Source organism: Anomaloglossus baeobatrachus, chromosome 4, assembly GCF_048569485.1.
Source record: "Anomaloglossus baeobatrachus isolate aAnoBae1 chromosome 4, aAnoBae1.hap1, whole genome shotgun sequence".
NCBI classification, from domain to species: Eukaryota; Metazoa; Chordata; class Amphibia; order Anura; family Aromobatidae; genus Anomaloglossus; species Anomaloglossus baeobatrachus.
Genome location: NC_134356.1, coordinates 221807436 through 221833783, shown reverse-complemented (window position 1 = coordinate 221833783; position 26348 = coordinate 221807436). Strand labels below are relative to the sequence as shown.

The 26348-nt window shown below is 45.1% G+C and overlaps 1 protein-coding gene across 1 annotated transcript in view; it reads left to right on the top strand.

Moving 5' to 3' along the window:
- Positions 1-25034, top strand: part of APAF1 (apoptotic peptidase activating factor 1) — a 166241-nt gene extending 141207 nt beyond the window's left edge. Inside the window, exons 23-27 of the mRNA XM_075344681.1 lie at positions 705-824; positions 11483-11608; positions 16165-16290; positions 18048-18182; positions 23888-25034. Coding sequence (XP_075200796.1) covers positions 705-824; positions 11483-11608; positions 16165-16290; positions 18048-18182; positions 23888-24034 — 654 coding nt within the window. The 3' untranslated portion in view covers positions 24035-25034. The remainder of the gene's footprint in view (positions 1-704; positions 825-11482; positions 11609-16164; positions 16291-18047; positions 18183-23887) is intronic.
- Positions 25035-26348: the final 1314 nt, after the last annotated feature.

Genomic DNA, 26348 nt, shown 5'->3' with positions numbered 1-26348 from the left:
GTGACCGCTGGTGAGGTTTGCGCGCTCACGAGATTATGGGCGGGTATTTGCTGATAACAATCACAGCCCCGCCCATAATCACTTGCCTGCGCACACGTCACCAGCGGTCACACTGCTCAGTACCGTGAGACTGGCACTGGGCATGCGTGGGGATGGCTGGAGCAGTGGGCGGTGCATCAGCTATGGAAAGGAGCGATGGGGGAAGGCATACAGGACCAGGGGGCAGAATAACGGACGCCAGAGAGCCCGCCCCCGTGTCACATTTACAGTATCTGAATACAAAAAGGTACCACTTTATAAAGTCTTTATTTTGGTCTCACAGGGGGCACAATAATAACAGGGACCTTTCTAGAATGCAGCCCAGGAGCTGCAGAGGGGGAATCTTTTAGGTTTTGGGTGAAATTTCTGCTGACAGGTTCCCTTTAAGAAACCTTACTTATAAGTGTATTCTTGGATAATAATATACTAGTCCTATGATATTTTAAGCATTTCTATGGATTGGTGGAATATAAATAATATACATTCAAATTACCGTAAATCCTTTTTATATCATCACAGCGGTGAATATTCGAATACGTTAATGCTGTTTATGTACTGGGTAACTAAATGTGGTGATTGTAAACATGTATGTACATAAATGTAGCAATTCACCTTTTATTGTATAAATGGTATAAACGCTGTATTAATAATGTGCTCCAATTCAGGTCTGGGACTGGACGGCTGAAAAGAGTCTTTCACTACAAGGACACAAAGAAGCCGTGCGCTGCTTCAAAATTCTCAAAAATGACAAACTCCTCTCCTGGTCATTTGATGGGACTGTGAGGGTAAGGCAATAGTTAGCTGTTCGTACTAGAAAATGAAAGATGCACATTACCTGCCTGTATTCCTTCTCTCCATTTTTTCCTTGTCTGAAAGGGAACTTGTCATTAGATTTATGCAACATGAATCATGGGCAGCATGATTCAGAACCTTTCTGCGGGATTTCAGGCAAGTATGTCTTTTTCTGAGATGCTGCGGTGCTTTAGAGAAAACAGTGTGTGGGGTCTATAGATCTCTCCCTATGAAGTATATGGAAGAGACCAGTAGTGTAACTAGAGTTCGATGGGCCCGGGTGCAAAAGTTGGACCTGGGCCCCCCCACATGTTTTTCAGATCTAAATCCTATAAAGATATACTAGTTGCACTCCTCCCCCATTATGTAGTAATGTCCCCGATCCTGTCCTAATGTACCCCATCCTGGACTCCTTCCTGGTATATATGTCCACCTACTGGTATATACTGTCCCCCTCCTTTGCCCATTCTGGTATATAGTGTCCCCTCCTGGTATCTACTGTGCCCCTCCTGGTATCTACTGGGCCCATCCTGGTATATACTGTCCCCCTCCTGGGCCCATCTTGGTATATATTGTTTCTCTTCAGGGGCCCTCCTGGCATATACTATCTCCCTCGTGGTATATACTGTCCCTCTTCTGGGGCCCTCCTGGTAGACACTGTCCCCCCTCCTGGTATATCCTGACCCACTCCTGGGGCCTTCATGATATATATTGTCCCCCCCCTGCGGTCATCCTGGTATATACTGTCCCTCTCCTGGTAAATGTGTCCCTGCTCTCTCTAACGCAAAAAAAATCCATTGTATTCACCCTCCCCGACTCACACATCATGCGGCGTCCTCCTGTGTAGCCAGCACGCAGAAGCCAGTAGCTTTCATCGGCGTCCGTGCTATGGCAATGTATGACATCAATATTATGTGCCGCCCTCTGTTACTGGGATGCCAATGAAAGCTACCGGCTTCTGTTTGGCCTACAGCCTGTATCGCAGTGCAAGGACCTAATGGGTCTCTATGCTGTGATTCATTTCAGCTGGATGTGCGCCCTCAGACTCACATTCAGCTGGGGCTGGCGGGCCCCCTGCACCCCTGGGCCCGATCGCAGTCACATTTCGCCACTGGAAGAGACCTGTCAATTAACTGTAGTGGGGCATGGCGAAACCAGCCAGGGGTCAAACCATCTGGTTAAGTCTCTACCTATAGTTCTTGGCTAGTTTTTCAAACTTTAGCCCCGATTCATCAAGATAAGCATTGTTCACTCTGGTCTTTATGAGGTGCCGTGCTGGAGTCAGACGCTTCTGATTCATTAAGAGGCGCATGAACGTCTAAAAAAAAAGTGGCATGAGCCTCTCCACAAAACATAATCAGGACAGGATAATGGAGTAATATTTGTGGCGAGCAGGGGTTGCCATACCACATCTCACCCCAACTCTACATACTTTGTTAGAGCTAGGTGGAAATGGCATAATGCAGCCACAAGTCGCTAAATTGTAGCTCACTCTTGTGTGCATTAAAATTTTGCGATTATAAATTTATTTATTTATTTCAAAGCTTTCTACACCAGAATTTTGTCGTAAAAGCTTTGATGAATTGGACCCAATGCTTTTTGTGAAACACAGCAGGCTTTCAGAGCAAATGTATAGAAAAAGGGTTTCAGCGCAAGATTGCCAAGCTGCAATCGCGCAGCAAGGCTCTTCTTCATGCTGCCCGTGGTTTGAGCATGAAGACTCTAATGAAAGGTTCCTTTTACCATGTAATCTATGAAATGTGAGCTGGAAAGTAAAGGCGTGAGTGGAGGAGAGAAGCAGAGAATTGCATTGCTGGTTTGCTGTAAGTAACAAGGCACAAGGTGAATAAAGGTGAAATAAAGGTGAATAAAGGTGAATAAAGGTGAAAAGGAAGATTTTGTAAATAAGCCTAAGCTAGAAGAACAAAGTATAATTGAAGAGTTAATCTGCTATGAAGAAGGAGCAGGTGAATTCACATAAGAAGTAAATGATGGATAAAAACAGTCAGACAGATTCAGGGATAATTAAAAAGAAAAAGCTCCAGCAGTTTTACCACTGTGCTGTAGAGTCTGTGCAGCAGGAGGTCCTGCAATGCTGTGTGTAAGAGCTCGGTTCCACTTGCGATTTTCATGGGCGAGTACAATCCGATAAAACGTCGAATTGCATTCGCACCAGTGTTAATCAATCAGGCACTGTCCATCTGCAATTTGTTCCTCAGATATAATTGTGCTGAGGATCAAATTGCAGCATGCTTTGTATGGCTGTGTAGATTGCACCAGACGTGCTAATGGAAGTCTATGGGTGCGAGAAAAATATTGCACAGCATTACATACGGATGCTAGGTAAGAAAAACCTACACAGTCGCACAGCATTTGCATGACACTCGCACAGCATTCGCATGGCACTCGCATGTCATACGGATGCCAGGCAAGAAAAAAAACGCACACTCGCATGACGTGCGCAAGACTATACACATGACACTCCTCCCACTTTTCGGGACCAATATCAGAGTGATTATTTGTATTCAAGTGGAACTGTGTCCTAAGAGCAGAGCGCAGCATCAGGCCTGTAAGGCCAGGCCTCCACTTTTGTTATCCGTCCTGCTTGTCTGTAATTATAGATGGATCAGTCTTCACAACAGGCAGAAGACAGCATGGTGCTCAGAAGGGAGACACCTAGTGGACACTTAGAGCAATTTTTTACGTAGAAAAGACAAAAAAACAAAAAACATTTTTGCAAATGTGATTTATTACTTTTTTCTTTGTCGCTCCATTGGGAGACCCAGACAATTGGGAGACCCAGACAATTGGGTGTATAGCTTCTGCCTCCGGAGGCCACACAAAGTATTACACTTTAAAACGTGTAACCCCTCCCCTCTGCTATACACCCTCCCGTGCATCACGGGCTCATCAGTTTTTATGCTTTGTGTTGAAGGAGGCACACATGCACGCAAGCTCCACATTTTAGTCAGCAGCAGCTGCTGATTATATCGGATGGAAGAAAAGAGGGCCCATAACAGGCCCCCCGGCATGCTCCCTTCTCACCCCACTCAGGTCGGCGGTGTTGTTAAGGTTGAGGTGCCCATTGCGGGTACACAGGCAGGAGCCACATGCCGTTTTCCTTCCCCATCCCTTAGGGGCTCTGGGGAAGTGGGATCCTAACCGGTCATCCAGCCACTGGGACCGGGCTCCCTCCGCAGCCCCTGGGGGAATCTGCTGGACAGGAGACGGAGTATCGTCAGGGACATGGCCCTGCATCTACAGGTACTCTGTGTCCCCGTTGGGACGGCGCATGAAGCACCTTGGCCTCAGACGCAGCTGCGACTGCGGTGTGGATTTTTTGTCTGGGAGTACCGCGCCGACCGTGCCTGTTTGTCGGCCGCGGTTTATACTTTAGTCCCCGGCTTTTGCGGCCTAGTGTGTTAAACTCCCGCCCCTGAGCCCTTCCAGTCAGGGAGAAAGGCGGGACGGTCGGTATGATGCCGACAGTGAGGGCTGGAGCACACTTCGCTGTCCTCCGCCCCCCTCACTGATCTCTATGGGCCACCAGGTTCCCGCACTTTTGCGGTTCCGCCCACGGCTCTCTCCTCCCCTCGGAACGCCGGCAGCCATTGTTATAATTCTGCCGGTGGAGGATCTCAGAATCTGCAAGGGTTTCCCACTGCTCTGGGAGAGGGGGATCCTAACCGGTCGCCATGCACTGGGACCGGGCTCCATCCGCAGCCCCTGGGGGATTCTGACGGACAGGAGACTGGACATCATCAGGGACAGAGCCCTGCATCATAAGGTACTCTGTGTCCCCTGAGGGACGGTGCATGCAGCATCTGTGTTACAAATGCCGCAGCGGTTGCTGAGTGGTTGTGAGACTGGGACTACCGCGCCGACCGCGCCATGTTTGCCGGCCGCGTTTTTAAATTTAGTCCCCGGCTCTTGCGGCCTAGTACCATATACTCCCGTTCTCAGGCCTGCCAGTCAGGGGTAACGACGGGACGGCCGACTGGACGTCGGCAGGGAGGGCTGGAGCATACGTTGGTATCCTCCTTCCCCCTCACTGAGCACTGTGGGGCACCAGTTTTTTTCAGGTGCTGACCCCCTTGGTGCCGCAGTGTATATATATATGTTTATTTATATGGTATATGATCTCACTGTTCGGTAGCATTATTTGCTTTTGGCTGTATACCCTCACTGATTACTCTGCGGACGACATGCTGTTGTCTGCTCTTAAAGAGTAAGGGTGCCAAGGTACTGGCTTATTTTACAACCTGTACCTCTTGTGCGGCTATATTACAGGCAGGTTCCACATTCCCTCGTTGTGTACAATGCTTGGCCCCGAGGGCACTCACTCAGCCGGAGCCTCCGGCACTGGTGGGACCCTCGGCCAGGTGGTACCGCCGGTTTCCACTGCACAGATGACAGGGACAGAGTTTGCATGTTGGAATCAGCAAATCTCTGAGTAGCTTTCACATTCCAGGACTCAGTCTATGGACAGAGGGTCTGCTAAGATACTGGAAGCCTTGCAGTCCAGACCGATAACACAGGGCCAGGGAGCTGTGAGTTCATCGCTCCCGGGTCCCTCTGGGTCGGTACAACAAGGGGCTCCTGGGGTAACACCCAGATCCCACGGTGAGAACTCCGTCACGGACCGCGGCCTCTGATAGGCTAAGCGGGCCCGCTGGGAACCTTCCCCGACTTCATCAGGAGTGCGTGTTTCGATCACTCTAACTCCAGAGGGGCCGTCCTGAAGCACAGAACTTTACGGACAAGCGCTTACTAAGCGCCTTATTGACACGCGTTACCCTTTCCCCCCTGACGTTGTTAAGGGTTGGGCTCAGTGTCACAGGGTGGATTCTCCAGTCTCTAGGCTGGCGGCGAGATCCGTAGTATTAGTGGCAGATGCCATCTCTCACGAATGCCACTGACAGGCAAATAAAGCTTATGATGAAATCCATCTATGAAGCCATAGTCGCATCTTTTGCTCCAGCCTTCGCAGCCGTGAGGGCACTCCAAGCTATCTCAACTTCTCTGGCTGAGATTATTGCGGTTGCACATACCTCTGCCCCGCAGGTTGTGTCCTTCACTTCTCAGGCGTAGGTTTTTTCATTCTACGCTATGAACGCCGTTCCTGGACTCTGCGAGCCGTACAGCGGTAGCATCCACCAATTCGGTGGCAGTCTGCAGGGCCATGTGGCTACGTGAATGGAAGGCAGGCTCTGCTTCCAAGAAGTTCTTAACCGGTTTGCCATTTTCTGGCGACCGTTTGTTTGGCGAGCAATTGGATGAAGTTACTAGACAGTCCAAGGGAAAGGTATCGTCCTTGCCCCAGTCCAAAGGTTTCGGTCATTTCGGTCCTCAGCAAAGTTCCGTTCCTCCATGTCCAACAGGTCAGAGGAGGGCTAGAGGAACTCTTCTGCATGGCGGTCTAAGTCACAAGGCGGCTTCCTCATGACTTCGGCCTCACCAAGACCGCGTCCTCGGTCGGTGGCAGGCTCTCTCGCTTTTGCGACGCCTGGTGGCCACATGTCCAAGACCGATGGGTGAGAGACATTCTGTCTCAAGGTTACAGGATAGAGCTCTGCTCTCGTCCTCCGACTAGTTTCTTCAAAACATCTCCGCCCCCCGAGCGAGCCGATGCACTTTTTCAGGCGGGGAACACTCTGAAGCCTCGATGTCACAAGGAGACTTCCTAGCATCAATTGACATCAAGGATGCTTATCTCCATGTGCCGATCGCACCCGAGCTTCAACGCTTTCTGCGTTTCGCCATCAGGGACGAACACTTCAGTTCGTGGCACTGCCATTCGGCCTGGCGACAGCCCCACGGATCTTCACCAAGGTCATGGCAGCAGTGGTGGCGGTCCTACAGGGCCACTCGGTGATCACTTACCTAGACGATCTTCTAGTCAAGACACCCTCCTGGGTGGCATGTCAACTCAACCTGACCATTGCTCTGGAGACCCTCCAGGGGTTCGGGTGGATCATCAAATTTCCAAGGTCAAAACTGACACCGACCCAATCACTGACTTGCCTCGGGATGGAGTTTCATACTCTCTCAGCGATAGTGAAGCTTCCGCTGCATAGTCAGCGTTCACTACAGACAGGGGTGCAATCTCTCCTTCGGGCCCAGTCACCCCTTGAGGCGCCTCATGCACTTTCTAAGGAAGATGGGGGCAGCAAGGGAGGCAGTTCCCTTGCGCAGTTTCGTCTGCGTCCGATTCTATCGGACACCGCAAATGGGACAGGAGGTCGACGTACTTAGACAAGAACGTCTCTCTTCCCTTGCAGCAAAACCTCTCTTCAGTGGTGTTTTCTTCCACTTCCTGGGCGGAGGAAAAATCCTTCCGGCCCCCAGCTGAGGCTGTGGTCACGACGGACGCGAGTCTGTCAGGGTGGGGAGCGGTCTTCCTCCACCACTCGGCTCAGGGAACCTGGACTCCGACAGAGTCCTCCCTTCAGATCAATGTTCTGGAGTTAAGGGCAGTGGATCTAGCCCTAAAGGTGTTCCAGCGGTGGCTGGAGGGCAGGCAGATCCGAATTCAGTCGGACAACGCCACGACGGTTGCGTACATCAACCACCAGGGCGGCACACGCGCAGTCGTCAAGCCTTCCGAGCAGTTCGGCGGATTCGGCTGTGGGAGGAAACCACAGCCTCCACCATCTCCGCAGTTCACATCCCGGGCGTAGAAAACTGGGAAGCAGATTTTCTCAGTCGCCAGGGCATGGACGCAGGGGAATGGTCTCTTCACCCGGACGTGTTTCTAGAGATCTGTTGCCGCCGGGGAACGCCGGACGTCGATCTAATGGCGTCTCGGCACAACAACAAAGTCCCGGCATTCATGGCTTGGTCCAAGGATCACAGAGCTCTGGCGGCAGACGCGCTAGTTCACGACTGGTCGCAGTTTCGACTGCCTTATGTTTTTCCTCCTCTGGCACTACTGCTCAGAGTGTTACGCAAGATCAGGTCAGACTGTCGCCGCGCCATCCTCGTCGCTCCAGACTGGCCGAGGTGATCGTGGTACCCGGATCTGTGGCACCTCACGGTGGGTCAACCGTGGACACTCCCAGACCGACCAGACTTGCTGCCTCAAGGGCCATATTTCCTTCTGAATTCTGCGGCTCTAAACCTGACTGTGTGGCCATTGAGTCCTGGCTCCTAGCGTCATCAGGGTTATCTCAAGAGGTCATTGCCACTATGAGACAGGCCAGGAAACCAACGTCCGCCAAGATCTACCACAGGACTTGGAGGATCTTCTTATCCTGGTGCTCTGATCAGGGTTTTACTCCCTGGCCGTTTGCCTTGCCCACTTTTCTTTCTTTCCTTCAATCCGGAATGGACAAGGGCTTGTCTCTCGGCTCTCTCAAGGGACAAGTATCGGCGCTTTCCGGTCCCACCTTACAAGCGTCCGTTAACACCCTCGGATCTTAACAGGGTGCTGACGACTCTTCAGAAGCCACTTTTCGAGCCGATGCGGGATCTCTCTATCTCGCCTTTCGCAAAGGGTGGCCTTCCTAGTGGCAGTCACATCACGCAGAAGAGTGTCTCAGCTAGCAGCGCTGTCATGCAAAGCCCCCTTCCTGGTGTTTCACCAGGATAGGGTGGTTCTACGTCCGGTCCGGACTTTCTCCCTAAGGTATCCCCGTTTCATCTCAATCAGGATATCGTCTCCCCCTCTTTGGGTCCGCATCCAGTTCACCAATGTGAAAAGGATTTGCATTTATTAGATCTGGGGAGAGCACTCCGGCTCTACATTTCTCGCACGGCGCCCCTGCACCGGTCTGATGCGCTCTTGTCCTTATCGCGAGCCAGAGTAAGGGATTTCAGGTTTTCAAGTCAACCTTGGCTCGGTGGATCAAGGAACCAATTCTTGAAGCCTACCGTTCTTTTAGGCTTCCGATTCCTGCAGGGCTGAAGGCCCATTCTACCAGAGCCGTCGGTGTCCTGGGCATTGCGACACCAGGCTACGGCTCGGCAGGTGTGTCAGGCGGCTACCTGGTCGAGTCTGCACACTTTCACGAAACACTATCAGGTGCATGCCGATGATTCGGCAGACGCCAGCCTAGGTAGGCGACTCCTTCAGGCGGCAGTTGCCCACCTGTACGAGGAGGCCGTTTTTCGGCTCTTTTTATCGAGGTATTCTTTTACCCACCCAGGGATTGCTTTTGGACATCCCAATTGTCTGGGTCTCCCAATGGAGCGACAAAGAAGAAGGGAATTTTGTTTACTTACCGTAAATTCCTTTTCTTCTAGCTCCTATTGGGAGACCCAGCACCCGCCCCTATTCCCTTCGGGCTGTTGTTCTTTTGTGTACACATGTTGTTCATGTTGAATTGTTCTTTTGGTTCATGGTTTCAGTTCTCCGAACATCCTTCGGATTGAATTTACCTTAGACCAATTTATAAGTTTCCTCCTTCCTGCTTTGGCACCAAAACTGATGAGCCCGTGATGCACGGGAGGGTGTATAGCAGAGGGGAGGGGTTACACTTTTTAAAGTGTAATACTTTGTGTGGCCTCCGGAGGCAGAAGCTATACACCCAATTGTCTGGGTCTCCCAATTGTCTGGGTCTCCCAATAGGAGCAAGAAGAAAAGGAATTTACGGTAAGTAAACAAAATTCCCTTCTTTGTGGCTTCTACATAAGCAATTTAATAAGCATACATTGATTGAAACAACCGTGACCATTTAATGACTTCGTATACCTCCAACAACATATGTGATTATACAGTTATTTACTAAAGTCAGCTATTTACTATATACAGTCATATGAAAATGTTTGGGCACCCCTATTAATGTTAACCTTTTTTCTTTATAACAATTTGGGTTTTGGCAACCGCTATTTCAGTTTCATATATCTAATAACTGATAGACTGAGTAATATTTCTGGATTGACATGAGGTTTATTGTACTAACAGAAAATGTGCAATCCGCATTTAAACAAAATTTGACCGGTGCAAAAGTATGGGCACCCTTATCAATTTCTTGATTTGAACACTCCTAACTACTTTTTACTGACTTACTAAAGCACTAAATTGGTTTTGTAACCTCATTGAGCTTTGAACTTGATAGGCAGGTGTATCCAATCATGAGAAAAGGTATTTAAGGTGGCCACTTGCAAGTTGTTCTCCTACTTGAATCTCCTATGAAGAGTGGCATCATGGGCTCCTCAAAACAACTCTCAAATGATCTGAAAACAAAGATTATTCAACATAGTTGTTCAGGGGAAGGACACAAAAAGTTGTCTCAGAGATTTAAACTGTCAGTTTCCACTGTGAGGAACATAGTAAGGAAATGGAAGAACACAGGTACAGTTCTTGATAAGCCCAGAAGTGGCAGGCCAAGAAAAATATCAGAAAGGCAGAGAAGAAGAATGGTGAGAACAGTCAAGGACAATCCACAGACCACCTCCAAAGACCTGCAGCTTCATCTTGCTGCAGATGGTGTCAATGTGCATCGGTCAACAATACAGCGGACGTTGCACAAGGAGAAGCTGTATGGGAGGGTGATGCGAAAGAAGCCGTTTCTGCAAGCACGCCACAAACAGAGTCGCCTGAGGTATGCAAAAGCACATTTGGACAAGCCAGTTACATTTTGGAAGAAGGTCCTGTGGACTGATGAAAGAAAGATTGAGTTGTTTGGTCATACAAAAAGGCGTTATGCATGGAGGCAAAAAACACGGCATTCCAAGAAAAGCACTTGCTACCCACAGTAAAATTTGGTGGAGGTTCCATCATGCTTTGGGGCTGTGTGGCCAATGCCGGCACCAGGAATCTTGTTAAAGTTGAGGGTCGCATGGATTCAACTCCGTATCAGCAGATTCTTGGCAAGAATCAGTGACGAGGTTGAAGTTACGCAGGGGATGGATATTTCAGCAAGACAATGATCCAAAACACCGCTTCAAATTTACTCAGGCATTCATGCAGAGGAACAATTACAATGTTCTGGAATGGCCATCCCAGTCCCCAGACCTGAATATCATTGAACATCTGTGGGATGATATGAAGCGTGCTGTCCATGCTCAGCGACCATCAAACTTAACTGAACTGGAATTGTTTTGTAAACCGGAATGGTCAAATATACCTTCATCCAGGAACTCATTAAAAGCTACAGGAAGCGACTAGGGGCTGTTATTTTTGCCAAAGGAGGATCTACAAAATATTAATGTCACTTTTATGTTGAGGTGCCCATACTTTTGCACCGGTCAAATTTTGTTTAAATGCGGATTGCACATTTTCTGTTAGTACAATAAACCTCATTTCAATCCAGAAATATTACTCAGTCCATCAGTTATTAGATATATGAAACTGAAATAGCTGTTGCAAAAACCCAAATTGTTATAAAGAAAAAAGGTTAACATTAATAGGAGTGCCCAAACTTTTTCATATGACTGTAAAAATCATCTAATGTGTTTCATTATCCTCATATGATGTAAAACTGCTCCTGCTGCTAAAAATCTTGATCCTGCCATGTTTATATAGGATTTATAGTACAGGTTAGCTGAATGTGACGGATCATCCTGTTTTAAAGCTCATCCTGTCATTTGCACATTATTGGACTGCTTTATGCCTTAGAACCAGTGTATATCACACAAATCGCTTACTGAATGTATTTCTTATATTCGGGCACTTGGCATATAACCATACAGTTATTAAACGTTTTAGGTGTGGGACCTTCGGAGTGAAATCACAGAAGCCGAGTGTCAGTGTCACAGCGGTGCTATTCTGTCTTGTGATGTTTCATCTGACTCACTGAAATTTTCATCTACCTCAGCTGATAAGAGCGCCAAGGTATGTAATTAAATGTTTTATTAATATTCATTTAAAAACAGTCACGTAAATAACAAAAAAGTGTTGTGCACTGTAAACGCAAGAATACCAGTGCCGTCATAGTAGATTGGTAGACGTATAGGGGCGGTTAGGGCCTATATTATGGGAGCCTAAGATAAAGGGGATTGGGTTGACTCTTCCTACACTGCTCCCTGCCTGACAAAGGAGGTTTAACACCCTAATTTTTTGTGCCCCCATCCGCGTTGGCTATCCCTTAATTGCCCCTACCTATCACATTGATAGGGTATCCACCACCATATACCAAACAAATGAAAGGTGCCAATGTGAGAAGTCAAATGAATAAAACTGCATAGTCAATGTCCCAAATAAATACATATAAAGGGACCAATGATAAGCTGATTACCAGTATAGGTCAGATAAATGAGTGCTGAAAAAAAGTGTTCTAGTTGTCACGATAAGACACAATTATAGTTAATTGCACTGGACCCTCTTTGTCCACAAGAAGGTACCAACAGTAATAATAGAGTATTCACAATAGGTATCATGGTATCAATTTGTTAGGCCAAAAGAGAGAGGTACTTAGCTACAGTAGTGCTTCCAACGATCCTGACGTATTTCTCCCATGTGGAGCTATTTCACGTTCCAGGACACACACTCGCCGGGCAAACACCTTACAGCCCAGCACATAGAGCCATTGCATGTTCCAGGGCAAACGCCCACCGAGGCAACATCTCACCAGTGCATCTTCTCGGTCTACCACGGAGAGGTGGCCAAGCAATAAAGGATGTATCTTGGGTCCTGTGTTAGTACTATATCCCCTGATGAACCCCCTAGACCAGTTAGGAGGGGAAAAATACTATTCCTATGCTAATTAGGCCTTTGACTAGTTGAAGAGGCATTGTTTTCCCAGACTAGTCAGCCCTCTTTCCATGTTATCACACCCCTGTGGGCATGATAACCTGAATTCCACAAGTCTGTATCACCACCAGCTCTTGGAAATGTCACTCATGCGCACAGCTCATTGCGGCGGCGCGCAACAGATACCGGGTGTAGATGTCCCAGCTTCATAGAGGTACACTGTGCATGATTGGAAGAACAGATTCTGCAGTTGCACTGCTGAAATGAGCTGTGCACATGTGTGAGATTTCCAGGAGCTGGCGGTGACCCCGGCTTATGAAAATCATGTTATCATGCCCACAGGGGAATGATAATATGGAAAGAGGGACGATTAGTCTGGGGAACTAACACCCCTTTGAATAGTCAAAGGCCTAATTAGGATAGGAACAGCACATTTTATAAAAATAAAAAATAAGCATTGAATTTAGTAAATAGCATTATACAGGGCTGGGTAGGCTGGGAATTTTGGTATACACATGCGAATTCTGCTGAGTTGGAGGGCAATAAGGGACCTGACAGGTTCCCTATAAGGGTTGTTTCCCTAATATATATATCACAAATCCAAGAACAGAATGCGGCAACTCACTCCATCACGTGCAAAAATATCCTTTATTCTGCATTATTGCAGACAAAATACAGGAGCATCCGTTCACCGTCCTCTGCACCCCCTCTCTCCCCATGCTCCTGTATTTTGTCTGCAATAATGCAGAATAAAGGATATTTTTGCACGTGATGGAGTGAGTTGCCGCATTCTGTTCTTGGATTTGTGGTTATGGACTTGTGTTGTTGCTGAGCACCGCTCCACCAGGCATCTTCAATCCAGGAGCAGTTAAAGTCCAGAAGCATTGATTCCACGCAATTGTGAGTACGGCTCCACTGTTTGGCAGATTTTGCTCTGCAGTGCCCGATCCTGATAATTCCTAATATAAATATATATATATATATATATATATATATATATATATATATATATATATGTGTATATATATATATATATATATATATATATGTGTATATGTGTGTATATATATATATATATATATATATATATATATATATATTTATTATAGTACAAACCAAAAGTTTGGATACACCCTCTCATTCAAAGAGTTTTCTTTATTTTCATGACTTTGAAAGTTGTAGATTCACATTGAAGGCATCAAAGCTATGAATTAACACATGTGGAATGAAATACTTAACAAAAAAGTGTAAATCAACTGAAAATATGTCTAATATTCTAGATTCTTCAAAGTAGCCACCTTTTACTTTGATTACTGCTTTGCACACTCTTATAAGTGGGATTTCTTGCCTTATAAATGGGGTTGGGACCATCAGTTGTGTTGTGCAGAAGTCTGGTGGATACACAGCTGATAGTCCTACTGAATAGACTGTTAGCTGCTTTTTTCTTGCCATAATACAAATTCTAAGTAAAGAAAACGAGTGGCCATCATTACTTTAAGAAATGAAGGTCAGTCAGTCCGAAAAATTGGGAAAAGTTTGAAAGTGTCCCCAAGTGCAGTGGCAAAAACCATCAAACGCTACAAAGAAACTGGCTCACATGAGGACCGTCCCAGGAAAGGAAGACCAAGAGTCACCGCTGCGGAGGATAAGTTTATCCGAGTCACCAGCCTCAGAAATCGCAGGTTAACAGCAGCTCAGATTAAAGACCAGGTCAATGCCACACAGAGTTCTAGCAGCAGACACATCTCTAGAACAACTGTTAAGAGGAGACTTTGTGCAGCAGGCCTTCATGGTAAAATAGCTGCTAGGAAACCACTGCTAAGGACAGGCAACAAGCAGAAGAGACTTGTTTGTGATAAAGAACACAAGGAATGGACATTAGACCAGTGGAAATCTGTGCTTTGGTCTGATAAGTCCAAATTTGAGATCTTTGGATCCAACCACCGTGTCTTTGTAGAAAAGGTGAACGGATGGACTCTACATGGCTGGTTCCCACCGTGAAGCATGGAGGAGGAGGTGTGACTGTGTGGGGGTGCTTTGCTGGTGACACTGTTGGGGATTTATTCAAAATTGAAGGCATACTAAACCAGCATGGCTACCACAGCATCTTGCAGCTGCATGCTATTCCATCCGGTTTGCGATTAGTTGGACCATCATTTATTTTTCAACAGGACAATGACCTCAAACACACCTCCAGGCTGTGTAAGGGCTATTTGACTAAGAAGGAGAGTGATGGGGTGCTACGCCAGATGACCTGGCCTCCACAGTCACCAGACGTGAACCCAATCGAGATGGTTTGGGGTGAGCTGGACCGCAGAAAGAAGGCAAAAGGGCCAACAAGTGCTAAGTATCTCTGGAAACTCCTTCAAGACTGTTGGAAGACCATTTCCGGTGACTACCTCTTGAAGCTCATCAAGAGAATGCCAAGAGTGTGCAAAGCAGTGATCAAATTAAAAGGTGGCTACTTTGAAGAACCTAGAATATAAGACATATTTTCAGTTATTTCACACTTTTTTGTTAAGCATTTCATTCCACATGTGGTAATTCATAGTTGTGATGCCTTCAATGTGAATCTACAATTTTCAGAGTCAGGAAAATAAAGAAAACGCTTTGAATGAGAAGGTGTGTCCACACTTTTGGTCTGTACTAATATATAATATATATTGTAGCTCAGTGGCTTAAAATCCTAACATAATTAGTAATGAAATGCAATCCGTTTCCAAAAGTGTCACAACTAAAGATATCACCCCTTTAAAACTTGCATGTCATAGGCTTTCACCTACCTGGTTGCCCATGATACATCCTGTAGTTCTTTCACCACAGGTTGCCCATGCTCAGTAGATACCTGCTACCATTCTATAGTAGGTATCCTCTTCTTACTTTGCAGTGGAAGAACCACCTCCTACCTGACTGTCTTCACAACTTTTACATGTCCTGGCGTCATTGTTGCGGCATGTCACACTTGTGATGGTCAATCAGGTTAGTGGTGGTTCTTCCACTCCCTTCCAATAGCCATAGACCACTCTCATGGCTGATGGACTAGGGCGTGTGAATCAATTTGCACCAGCTTTAGTTTTGGTATCAGCCCTGTAGTAGTTACAAACGAAAAGTCCTGTCCTTTTAATACAGTAATTTTAGTGAAAGGCATGATAAGAATAGTGGTGGAGAGTGTACATTGACAGTGCCAAAGGCAAAGCTGCACCAAGAGCTTGCCATTTAGGTAACTGGGGGCATCACCTTAGCTTACTCCAAGAATTGTATCTACTAGAGATGAGCGAGTATCTAACTATTTGTACTCGTTAAACTCATAACGAGTACTGTCTAATACTCGCGCATTCATTCTGAATAGTGTGTGCAATGCAAGTCAATGGGGAATACACGCAAAGACACAAGTAACCCAAATGCCACATTATTCGTGCGAGTAGCAAATAGTGCGGCATTTGGGTTACTCGTTACTTTGAGTATTCCTCATTGACTTGCATGCACACACTATTCTGAATTTATACGCAAGTATTAGACAGTACTCGTTACGAGTATCAGGAGTACGAATAGATAGGTTCTTGCCCAACTCTAGTATCTACCTTATTGACTGGCAATAGTTTTACATTACAACTATGCTAAATTGTCACTACCAATGTATAATTAGGAAGGATGAAAGTAACATGTATATGTGCATCATGTGTTGTCTTACATTTCAGATTTGGAGTTTAGATGGATTATCTCTTCTACATGAGCTGAGAGGCCATCAGAGCTGTGTACGATGCTGCAACTTTTCATCTGATAACCACTATTTAGCAACTGGTGATGATAATGGGGAAATAATGGTATGTTACTGTTGTATCAGTTATCTGTGGTTTTGAAAGAGGTTCATAATAACACAAAATAACACAAAGAGATTCAGAGTGGGTGTAAGCAGTCACCTGCCATCAGAAATATAAAAAAAACCTGTGTTAGGAGGTGAGAATTAGGTGTAATATAGTGACTTTTCCGACACCCAAAAGTCTATTGAAAGTGGCAAGCCTACGTGATGATGAGCGTGCACAAATACTTATTTTAACCCCTTGAGGACCAGGAGATTTTTACATTTTGTGCTTTTGTTTTTACCCCGCCGTCTTCCAAGATTTGTTTTTCTGCTGACACATGAGGGTTTGTTTTTTGCAGATGAGTTGTAATTTTGAATGACACCTTTTATGCACTGGGAAATATGAAGTACTGTGACATTGCAAAAAAACCTTTACCTACCGCGATCTCCAGCGCTATTTTATTGAAGACACTGCAGTGAAGACTGAGAGGCATCACATTTTTTTTTTTTTAACATCTGCGCACCCACTGATGCCTCTCATAGGCTTCACTGCAGTGTCTTCAATAATTTTAAGGAAGACATAATTGAATTATTGTGGCAGTGTGCACACGCCGCCAGTAACAGCAATGGTAGCGCAGCGTGATATTCAAATAAAGAAAAGGGGGCAAGCCAGGAGGACACCGGAAGAGGAATAAATGCCGAAAACCTGACCCGCAAGCAGCCTGAATTGCCAGCAATTTAAAGTGACAGTACATATTAAAGTAAAACATTACACACCTGTCCCAATGGACTAACTGGCTCTGTTTCTACATGCATGAATATAAATTATGATTACATCAATGCAGGTTTTGTGATGGAAAGGTAGATATCTTATCCAGATCTGCAATAGGGTGCCACCATAAAAATTTGGATATAATCTTGAATATAAAGGCATATCGTCGCTCTATGCGTAAGTCATACAAAGAGCTGCATATAAAGAAAGCAATTACATAAGAATCAAGAAAACAAACCACAATAATTTTTCAAATACAACAAACAAATAATTTAAAAACAAAAATGAAAATGCACTTAGCTTTCAAAGAAATGATCCTGCGGATGCAGATAGTGATGACATCAGGAAGAGAACAGTGGACGGGCTGCGGGAATGATGTATCTCATGGGCCACTGTTTTCAGCCCTTTGGCTGTCTTAGTCTGCAGGCCAAACTGGAACACCCAGAGGGCCGGCTGCGTTCCGCGGGCCACACTTTACCCAGCTCTGGTATGTACACAATGCACAGTTGTAGGTAACATTGTATTTTTACACTGGTCATCAATAGAGATGAGTGAACCTGAGGTTCACTCATCCGAACACCAACTTAAAAAAAAAAAAAAATCAAGGTTCGGGTTCAAGATTTGGATGCTTTACGTGCGCGAGCAAAGCTGTGCTCAGGTACGCTTGGTGCTCAGCCCTGTGCGAGCGCTTGCAGTGTTTGAAAGGCTCACATTGTGGGTAACATCAGTACGATTATATATAGTGTGCAACCCCAAAAAAATTGTTTGAAAAAGCCCACCCACCGTCCCCCAGAACTGATCTGCCTATGGCTGGATGTGTTGACGGAACCGGGGGTTCTCAACCAGGCTCCCACACTGATACTTGCCAGGCCTCAAACTAAGTAACGTCTGTAATCCGACAAGGGCAGGCACAATGAATTCACCATGGCCATGGATGGCTGTTTATGGGCGGAGACTCAAACTGCTTTCCAGAAATCTACATTAACTGATCTTTATTCCATTGGCAGATTTGGAATGTGCAGAGTGGAGAACTGCTGAGACAATGCCAGGAGACTTCTGTGAATAAAATTGATGGCTGGGTGACAGATATTCATTTTGCACCTGACTGTAAACTATTAGTAACCTCTGGAGCCCATGTCAAGGTAAGATTGGTATAAATTGTTGCCTGCTGATTTATATTTATTGTTTATGAACAAAGAGGCTGTAGAGAATAAGATAATCTACAATAAAATCAAGTATAAAGCTGCAGTTACCCATACTGATGTATGAAATGCGGGAATATAAAAATGAGTATAGGCTTTTAACACCGCTGTTCTTTACAGCAGCTGTACTTTGTACCAGAAATTGAAATAAAAATCTATGATACCCTCTTCACTATCAATCTCCTTTACCTTGTGGCACATTAGATGCCCCTTTTTAATTCCAGCGTAATCAGCCAAGTTAACGAGCTGCTATTGTTTCCTTCTCTTGGGACTGATCAGTAACATGCAAATTATGGCAGTAATGGCGTATTATGGTTTTGGCAATAACGGTTATTCATTGTATAAAAGTTATACAATTTTTCAATAAACTTTCTTTGTTAGTTCCTCACTGTTTTCATGATCTTTGTTATCATCCATTTAGTAGGAACTTTCACGGTTTACATCCATGGTATAAAATTCTGTCCTGGTTATATGATGGAAGCACAGGTTCAGGACTGATTAATTACAATAGAGTTATGAAAGATGTGTCTCTAACAAACAATGGACCTGTGTGCCCACCAAATGATTCTATCCCCGAAAGTAAACCATGGAATGGCTGCTCATGGAGATCTTGAGGATTGAATTAAAACTGAAAGTAAATTGAAAATTGGTTTACATGTCACTATGTACTTTTCTTGCTTTCTAAGAGCTCCTTCAGACATCCGTGGATTTCGGTCAAATCTTGGACCACAATGCATGGATAGGCCACAGGTCTCTTGACCAGGGTGTGACCGCCTCATAGAAATATTTGAAGCTGTCATGCTAGTGTCTGGAGAGCTGTGGCCAGTCCATGCTTTAGCAGTCTGTGCTTGGACCGATTGGCACAGAAATCTGAATGAGCTGGGCCCAACAAAGTGGCTTTGAATTTGTCTTGTGGGCCCTCTGTTAATGCAGACTGTTATTTAGTGAGCAAATTGTGATCACTGCAGATGAAGTTACCCGGCTCCTTACATCTTCTTGTCCTAGTACCTGCACCAGTGACCCTATTCTCTCACATCTCCTTCCATCCATTTGCCTGACTGTCACCACTTGTCTAACTAAAATATTTACCTCTCTCTCTCATCTGGTATCTCTCCCTCCTCCTTCAAACATGTCAGCAATACACCCATTACTAAAAAAAAAAAAAAACATCCCTCAAATAAAACTGCACTGCAAACTACAAACCTGTGTCTAATCTCCCCTTCAACTCTAAACTTCTGGAATGCTTGGCCCACTCCCATCTAATCCGCTATCTGTCAGATAATTCTCACTCAACCTTCTACAATCCAGTTTCCGCTCCTTACACTCTGCTGAAATTGCTCTTTTTTCCCTAGTGATCTACTAACAGTAAAATCTAATGGTCACTGCTCCCTGCTGATTCTCCTGGATCTCTCTGCTACATTCAACACTGTGGATCACCAGCTGCTCCTTATTATACTCCGCTCTATATGCCTCAAGGACCGCGCTCTTTCCTGGTTCTCCTTCTACCTTTCTGACCACTCCTTCACTGTGTCTTTTGTTCGCTTCTCTTCTTCTACTCTTCCTCTTAGGCTATGTGCCCACGTTGCGTATTTGCATGCAGTTACGCTGCGTATTGCACTGCAGCGTAATTGCATGCGTCCTGCGTCCCAAGCACAATCTATGAAGATTGTGCATAATCCATGCGCACGTTGCGCACTGCCAAGACGCTGCGTTCTAAAAAGCAACATGTCACTTCTTTTGTGCATTTTGGTTGCAATATCGGTCTCTCTCTCTGTCTGTCGGTCTGTCCCTCTCCCCCCCTCTCTCATACTCACCGATCACTGACCGAACACCGACGCGGCGCTGCACGGCTATCACACTGCGGCGGCTTCTCCTGCTTTTGAAAATGCCGGCCGCTCATTATTCAATCTGGTATTCCCTGATTTCACCGGCACCTATAATTGGTTGCAGTCAGACACGCCCCCACGCTGAGTGACAGCTATCTCAATGCAACCAATCACAGCCAAAACCTTATAGTCTTCACTACTTTGTACGCCAGTCTGGACCTATACTCCATGTGGACGGATGTAAGATACCTGGGTTGCTGTGGTCATTACTGCATGACAAAACGGCTGCTCCATTGGGGGTCAGCAACCAGGACTCGGGTTCGGTATACCGTGAACCCTGACTATTTATGGAGGTTGGTCCCTTTGTGGGATGAAATTCACCACCCTTATACATCCTTAAGGTCGCTTGTTTTTCCGATTCTGGTGGTCGTAACTACTGTTATATGTTACATAATACGTCTGAAGTGACAATCAAGCTGATTTGAGCTCATACATAATAAGGTGATTATCATCCTGATGAGATACCAGATGGATCCTAGGATCATAATATCCTCGTCACTAGCCCAGTGATCAATAGGTCCGTATTCACTCCGATATCTAAATAAGGAGTTTATCAAGAAATTGTCCTCAAGCCCCTGATGAGCCCTACACCATTAAGATGTTAATGGGCGAAACGCGTCGGCCACTTTTATAACCGTGGGCACTCCTGTTTTAGGAATTGTGTGTCTCAAATAGTTCTTAAATTGAGCACACTATGTGCTGAATACCCTTTGATCAGCATAATTATTTAAACTGTGCTTTACAACTACTTCTCTGAGCACACTGACAGATTTGACAAATCATAGACGACCCCTAAGCCCCACCCCATAATTATTGCTATACTATCAGCAACATCTAAGTCACCCCGGACTGTGCACTGTCTTTTCACCGTGGTGATAATACTCTGGGAATTCAATCTTCCAGAAGGGGATGCACTATATCTATCATAGGGAGGGCTCAATATAGGGACGTAGTCGACATTGAACGGCGGCGTCATTGACCTAGGACGCCGACCCCCGTATTGGAAGGAAACAGGATAGGGAGATTGTCTCTTTGCTTCCTCCTCATCTTTTAAGTGTTTATGTATGTCTGTGATTGATTATTTAATAAAATTAAATTTTATGAAAAAGTAGTGAAGACTATAAGGTTTTGAATTAACATCTACTTTATATGACTAGTTTTGGTATATAACCAATCACAGCCACTATGTAGTGCAGTAAAATAAATAAATAATAAAAAAAACGATGTGCGGTCTCCCCCAATTTTGATACCAGCCAAGATAAAGCCACACGGCTGAAGGCGGCTGGTTTTCTCAGGATGGGGAGCCCTATGTTATGGGGACCCCCCAGCCTAAAAATATCAGCCAGCAGCTGCCCGGAATTGTTGCATCCATTAGATGCGACAGTCCCTGACTCTACCCGGCTTATCCAGAATTGCCCTGGTGCGGTGGCAAAGCTGCCACTAACGCCTACGTTAATCATTGCAGGCGTCTATCAGACACCCCCAATGATTAACCTGTAAATGAAAGTAAATAAATACATACACCCAAAAAAATCCTTTATTTGAAATAAAAGACCATAAAACACCCTCTTTCACCACTTTATTAAAATCCCCAAACACCCCTCCAGGTCCGGCGTAATCCTCACGAGGTCCCACGACGCATCCAGCTCTGCTACATGAAGCTGACAGAAGCGGCCGTAGAACACCGTCGCTCCTGTCAGTCCCACGCAGCAACTGACGTGAGTCGCACTGTCAGTGGAGACGTCACTCAGGTTACCCGCGGCCACAGGTCTCGGGTGGAGGACTGCAGCTGCGGCCGCGAGTAACCTGAGTGACGGCACCGGTGATCGCGCGGCTCACTGCAGTCACTCAGGGGATTTGCGGTCTCCGGTGAGTCCTTCACCTGTGATCGCAAATGAAGCCACGACACACAGAGCCGCGCGATCACAATGAAGTCGGGTGAAGTTCATCTGAGTTCATTCTGATCGCACGGCACTGTCTCGCAGCCAGCCATGCTCTTTTTGACAGTGCGGTCCCACTCGACTCTGCTACAAGTCTATGGGGATGCAGCAGAGCCGAGTGGGACTGCACCGTAAAAAATGTGCATTCTGGAAGCATCCAGAACGCATGAATTCAGCAGGAATTCTGCAGTTACAATGCGTCTCAGAACGCAGCTTTTCAGCTGTGTTCTGAGACGCATATGTAGTGACTTACACGCTGCGTAATAGAACGCAACGTGGGCACATAGCCTTACTGTCGGTGTTGCTCAGGGTTCAGTTCTAGGCCCCCTCCTCCTCTCTACACCGCCCCTGTTGGATAAACCATTAGTAGATTCGGTTCTCAGTAGCATCTGTAGGCTGATGACAGTTCTGATCCAGACATCACCCCTGCATTATTACCAAATATCAGTGATTGGTCTATCAACTGTCTCTAAAATCATGTCCTCCCTCTATCTAAAACTGAATCTGTCAGAAACTGAACTTCGTTTTTCCTCCCTCTACTAACCTTCAGAAACCCAATGATACCATTTTTGTATGTGGTTCTACCATTACACATCAGCAGCACACCCGCTGTCTTGGAGTTATCTCCTACACCCAATCACTCTCTCGCTCAGGTCACCCACATCTCAAAAACATCTCAACATTTTCGTACAGTTGACTGTGAAAAAGCTCTTTCTAGCGCGCTTATTCATTCTTGTCTGGACTATTGCAACTCTCGACTAATCAGTCTTCCTCTTACTAAACTCTCTTCTATCCAATCCATCCTGAATACAGTAGCCAGAATCATATTCCTCTCCAACCGCTACACTGATGCCTCCACCTTGTGCCAGTCATTGCATTGGTTGCATATCCGGTACAGAGTACAATATAAACTTAGCTCCCTCACCCACAAAGCTTTCCATAGTGCTGCACCATCCTACATCTCTTCCCTCGTCTCTGTCTATCACCCCACCCATACCCTCCGTTCTGCGAATAGCCTAAGACTGACATCCTCTATAATCCGAAAGTCCCACTCCTATCTCCAAGACTTCTCAAGAGCTGCACTAGTTCTCTGGAAAGCACTACCAAGAACAATTCGCTCAACTCACAATACCCACAGTTTCAAGTGAGCCCTATAAATGCATTTCTTTAGACTGGCATATCACCTCACTTATTTCGTTCTTCCCTTCTAATATTTTCTTCCAAATTTGGTCCCTTGTACCATCTATTTATACACCCTCCATCCACTTAATTGCCCTGGCTGGTGACCAGTTCATTTAGCGTTCTGTGAATCTCCTATTTATCATATTGGTGGCTGGACCAGACAGGCACTTTGTACCATTAACCTTTTGTGCCTCCCCTATTTTCTTATAGATTGTAACCCTGTGAGCAGGGCCCTCACTCCTCTTGGCCTCTGAGTTGTGGTATTCTGTAATGTTTTATATTGTCTGTATATGTCCCCTTTCTGCGGAATATGTTGGCGCTATATAAATAAAAGTTATTATGAACACTAATTTGGCTTTCATGGGGCTTCATACAGTTGAATTAGCTTAAAAGGGGGCACCTACTGTTCTAGGTTGAGTAGCTTATTCTCTCACAGATAAAACATGGGCCACCTGGTTCACAGAAATGGCTAGATGTACGATTTATTTCTTTGAGGTCTACAGATAATGATGGCTGATGTAGCACAGATATCACAGATTTGTGGCATTGTATCTCCGTACTGCTTCAATAGACAATATTTTCTCAACAAAGCAGCTGGAACGCTTTCACTTATAAAGTCTTCTTTTTTTCTCCACAGTGGTGGGATGTGGACACTGGAACCTGCAAACAGACTTTCTACACAAATGGCACAAACTTGAAGTCAATACATCCGTGTTCTTCTTTTAGAACTTTTGTAACCATTGACAATCTTGGAATTCTGTATGTGCTTCAGCTGGTAGAGTGACAATGACGCTGCGTGCGTTAAATATGCTGTTCCATTAGGCTCTTTTGATAATCTACCTTATAGAACAGGACGCAAACTGAGAGCAAACCAACAGGGATCTTGTACACTTCACAGCTTAGCACAGCTCTCAAATACGACACGCTGGGTTTTTTTAATTGCCACTTGGCGGTAGGCGGGGCAGAATAACATTGAATTGAATGCCTTTTAATCACACTATTTTCCTTCTGCTGCCATCAGTATCCTGTACTGAAAGTCACCTTAACGTGAATGCACCAGCCGTGCAAGCTCAGTACCTACTGTCGAGCTTCAGAAGTAGCCATTGGACTCTGTTTACATATTAATCAATCCTTTACATCATTGAATACATCATGAATACTTGCTATATACGTTTATTACATAAACTGTGAATTCATTTCTGGGGACAAGAGCATTTTTTTCTTCTCGATAAATAAGCAGCAATATGTAATTTGCCTATTTTGCACTAAATTATAAGTTTTAAAACAACTGCAAAAATTCTTTCAGAATGATTGTAGCTTTTATCAGGAACAAGGGGCGTTACACTGTATGTGTCAGACACCCAAGCCTAATTTTGTGTAGTATTTCGATGTTTTGTAGAAGAATACGTGATTTATGCCATGTTTGATGAAAATAATAATTGCGTAACAAAGATTTGTCCCACAGATCTTTCTGGTGTTCAATCCCTGTGAATGTAGCCATTATCTAGGGATGACTAAGTCTTATGAGACATTACAATACATGCAAACTGTTCTGCTAGAAATTAGGACACTACAGTGATCTCATCAAATGTCAACTTTTGCTTATTGTACCATCAATCAAGTATCCGTGTGGGGTCAAGCATACAGGCTTGTCCCCACCTTAATGACTAGTAAGTTTACATTGATTTTGTAAGTTTTTTCTTTAAACAAATAAATATATATGTATGTGTGTGTGTGAGTGTGTGTATATATATATATATATATATATATATATATATATATATGTGTATATATATATGTGTGTGTGTGTATGTATATATATATATGTGTATATATATATGTGTGTGTGTATGTGTTTATATATATATGTATATATATATATATATATATGTATATGTATATATATACATACACACACACACACATTGTGGTTGCGGAAAGTATTCAGACCCCTCTACATTTTTCACTGTTTCATTGCAGCCATTTGGTAAATTCAAAAAAGTTCATTTTTTTTTTCTCATTAATGTACACTCTGTACCCCATCTTGTCGGAAAAAAACAAGACGTGTAGAAATAGAAATTTTTGCAAATTTTTTAAAGAAGAAAAACTCACATGGTCATAATATTAGAGTAGAAGCACCTTTTGAGCTAGTAGAGCCATGAGTCTTCTTGGGAATGATGCAACAGGTTTTTCACACCTGGATTTGTGAATCCTCTGCCATTCTTCCTTGCAGATCCTCTCCAGTTCCATCAGGTTGGATGGTGAACATTGGTGGACAGCCATTTTCAGGTCTCTCCAGAGATGCTCAATTGGGCTTAGGTCAGGTCTCTGGCTGGGAATAGCCACAGAGTTGTTCTCAAGCCATGCCTTTTTATTTTGGCTGTGTGCTTAGGGTCATTGTTTTGTTGAAAGGTGAACCTTCGGCCAAGTCTGAGGTCCAGAGCACTCTGGAAGACGTTTTCTTCCAGGATATCTCTGTACTTGGCCAATTCATCTTTCCTTCAATTGCAACCAGTCGTCCTGTCCCTGCAGCAAACACCCCCATAGCACGATGCTGCTACCACCATGTTTCACTGTTGGGATTGTATTGGGCACTTAGAATTATCACCAAAAGATTCTATCTTCATCTCATCAGACCAGAGAATCTTATTTCTCAGTCTGGGAGTCCTTCATGTGTTTTGTTTTGCAAACTCTATGTGGGCTTTCATATGTTTTGCACTGAGGAGAGGCTTCCGTTGGGCCACTCTGCCATAAAGGCTCAACTATTGGAAGGTTGCAGTGATAGTTGACTTTGTGGAACTTTCTCCCATCTCCCTACTGCATCTCAAGAGCTCAACCACAGTGATCTTGGTGTTCTTCCTTACCTCTCTCACCAAGGCTTTTATCCCACGATTGATCAGTTTGGCTGGACGGCAAGGTCTAGGAAGAGTTCTGGTGGTCCGAAAATTCTTCCACTTAAGGATTATAGAGGCCATTGTGCTCTTAGGAACCTTGAGTACTGCAGAAATTCTTTTGTAACCTTGGCCAGATCTGTGCCTTGCCACAACTGTCTCTGAGCTCCTTGGGCAGTTCCTTTGATCTCATGATTCTCATTTGGT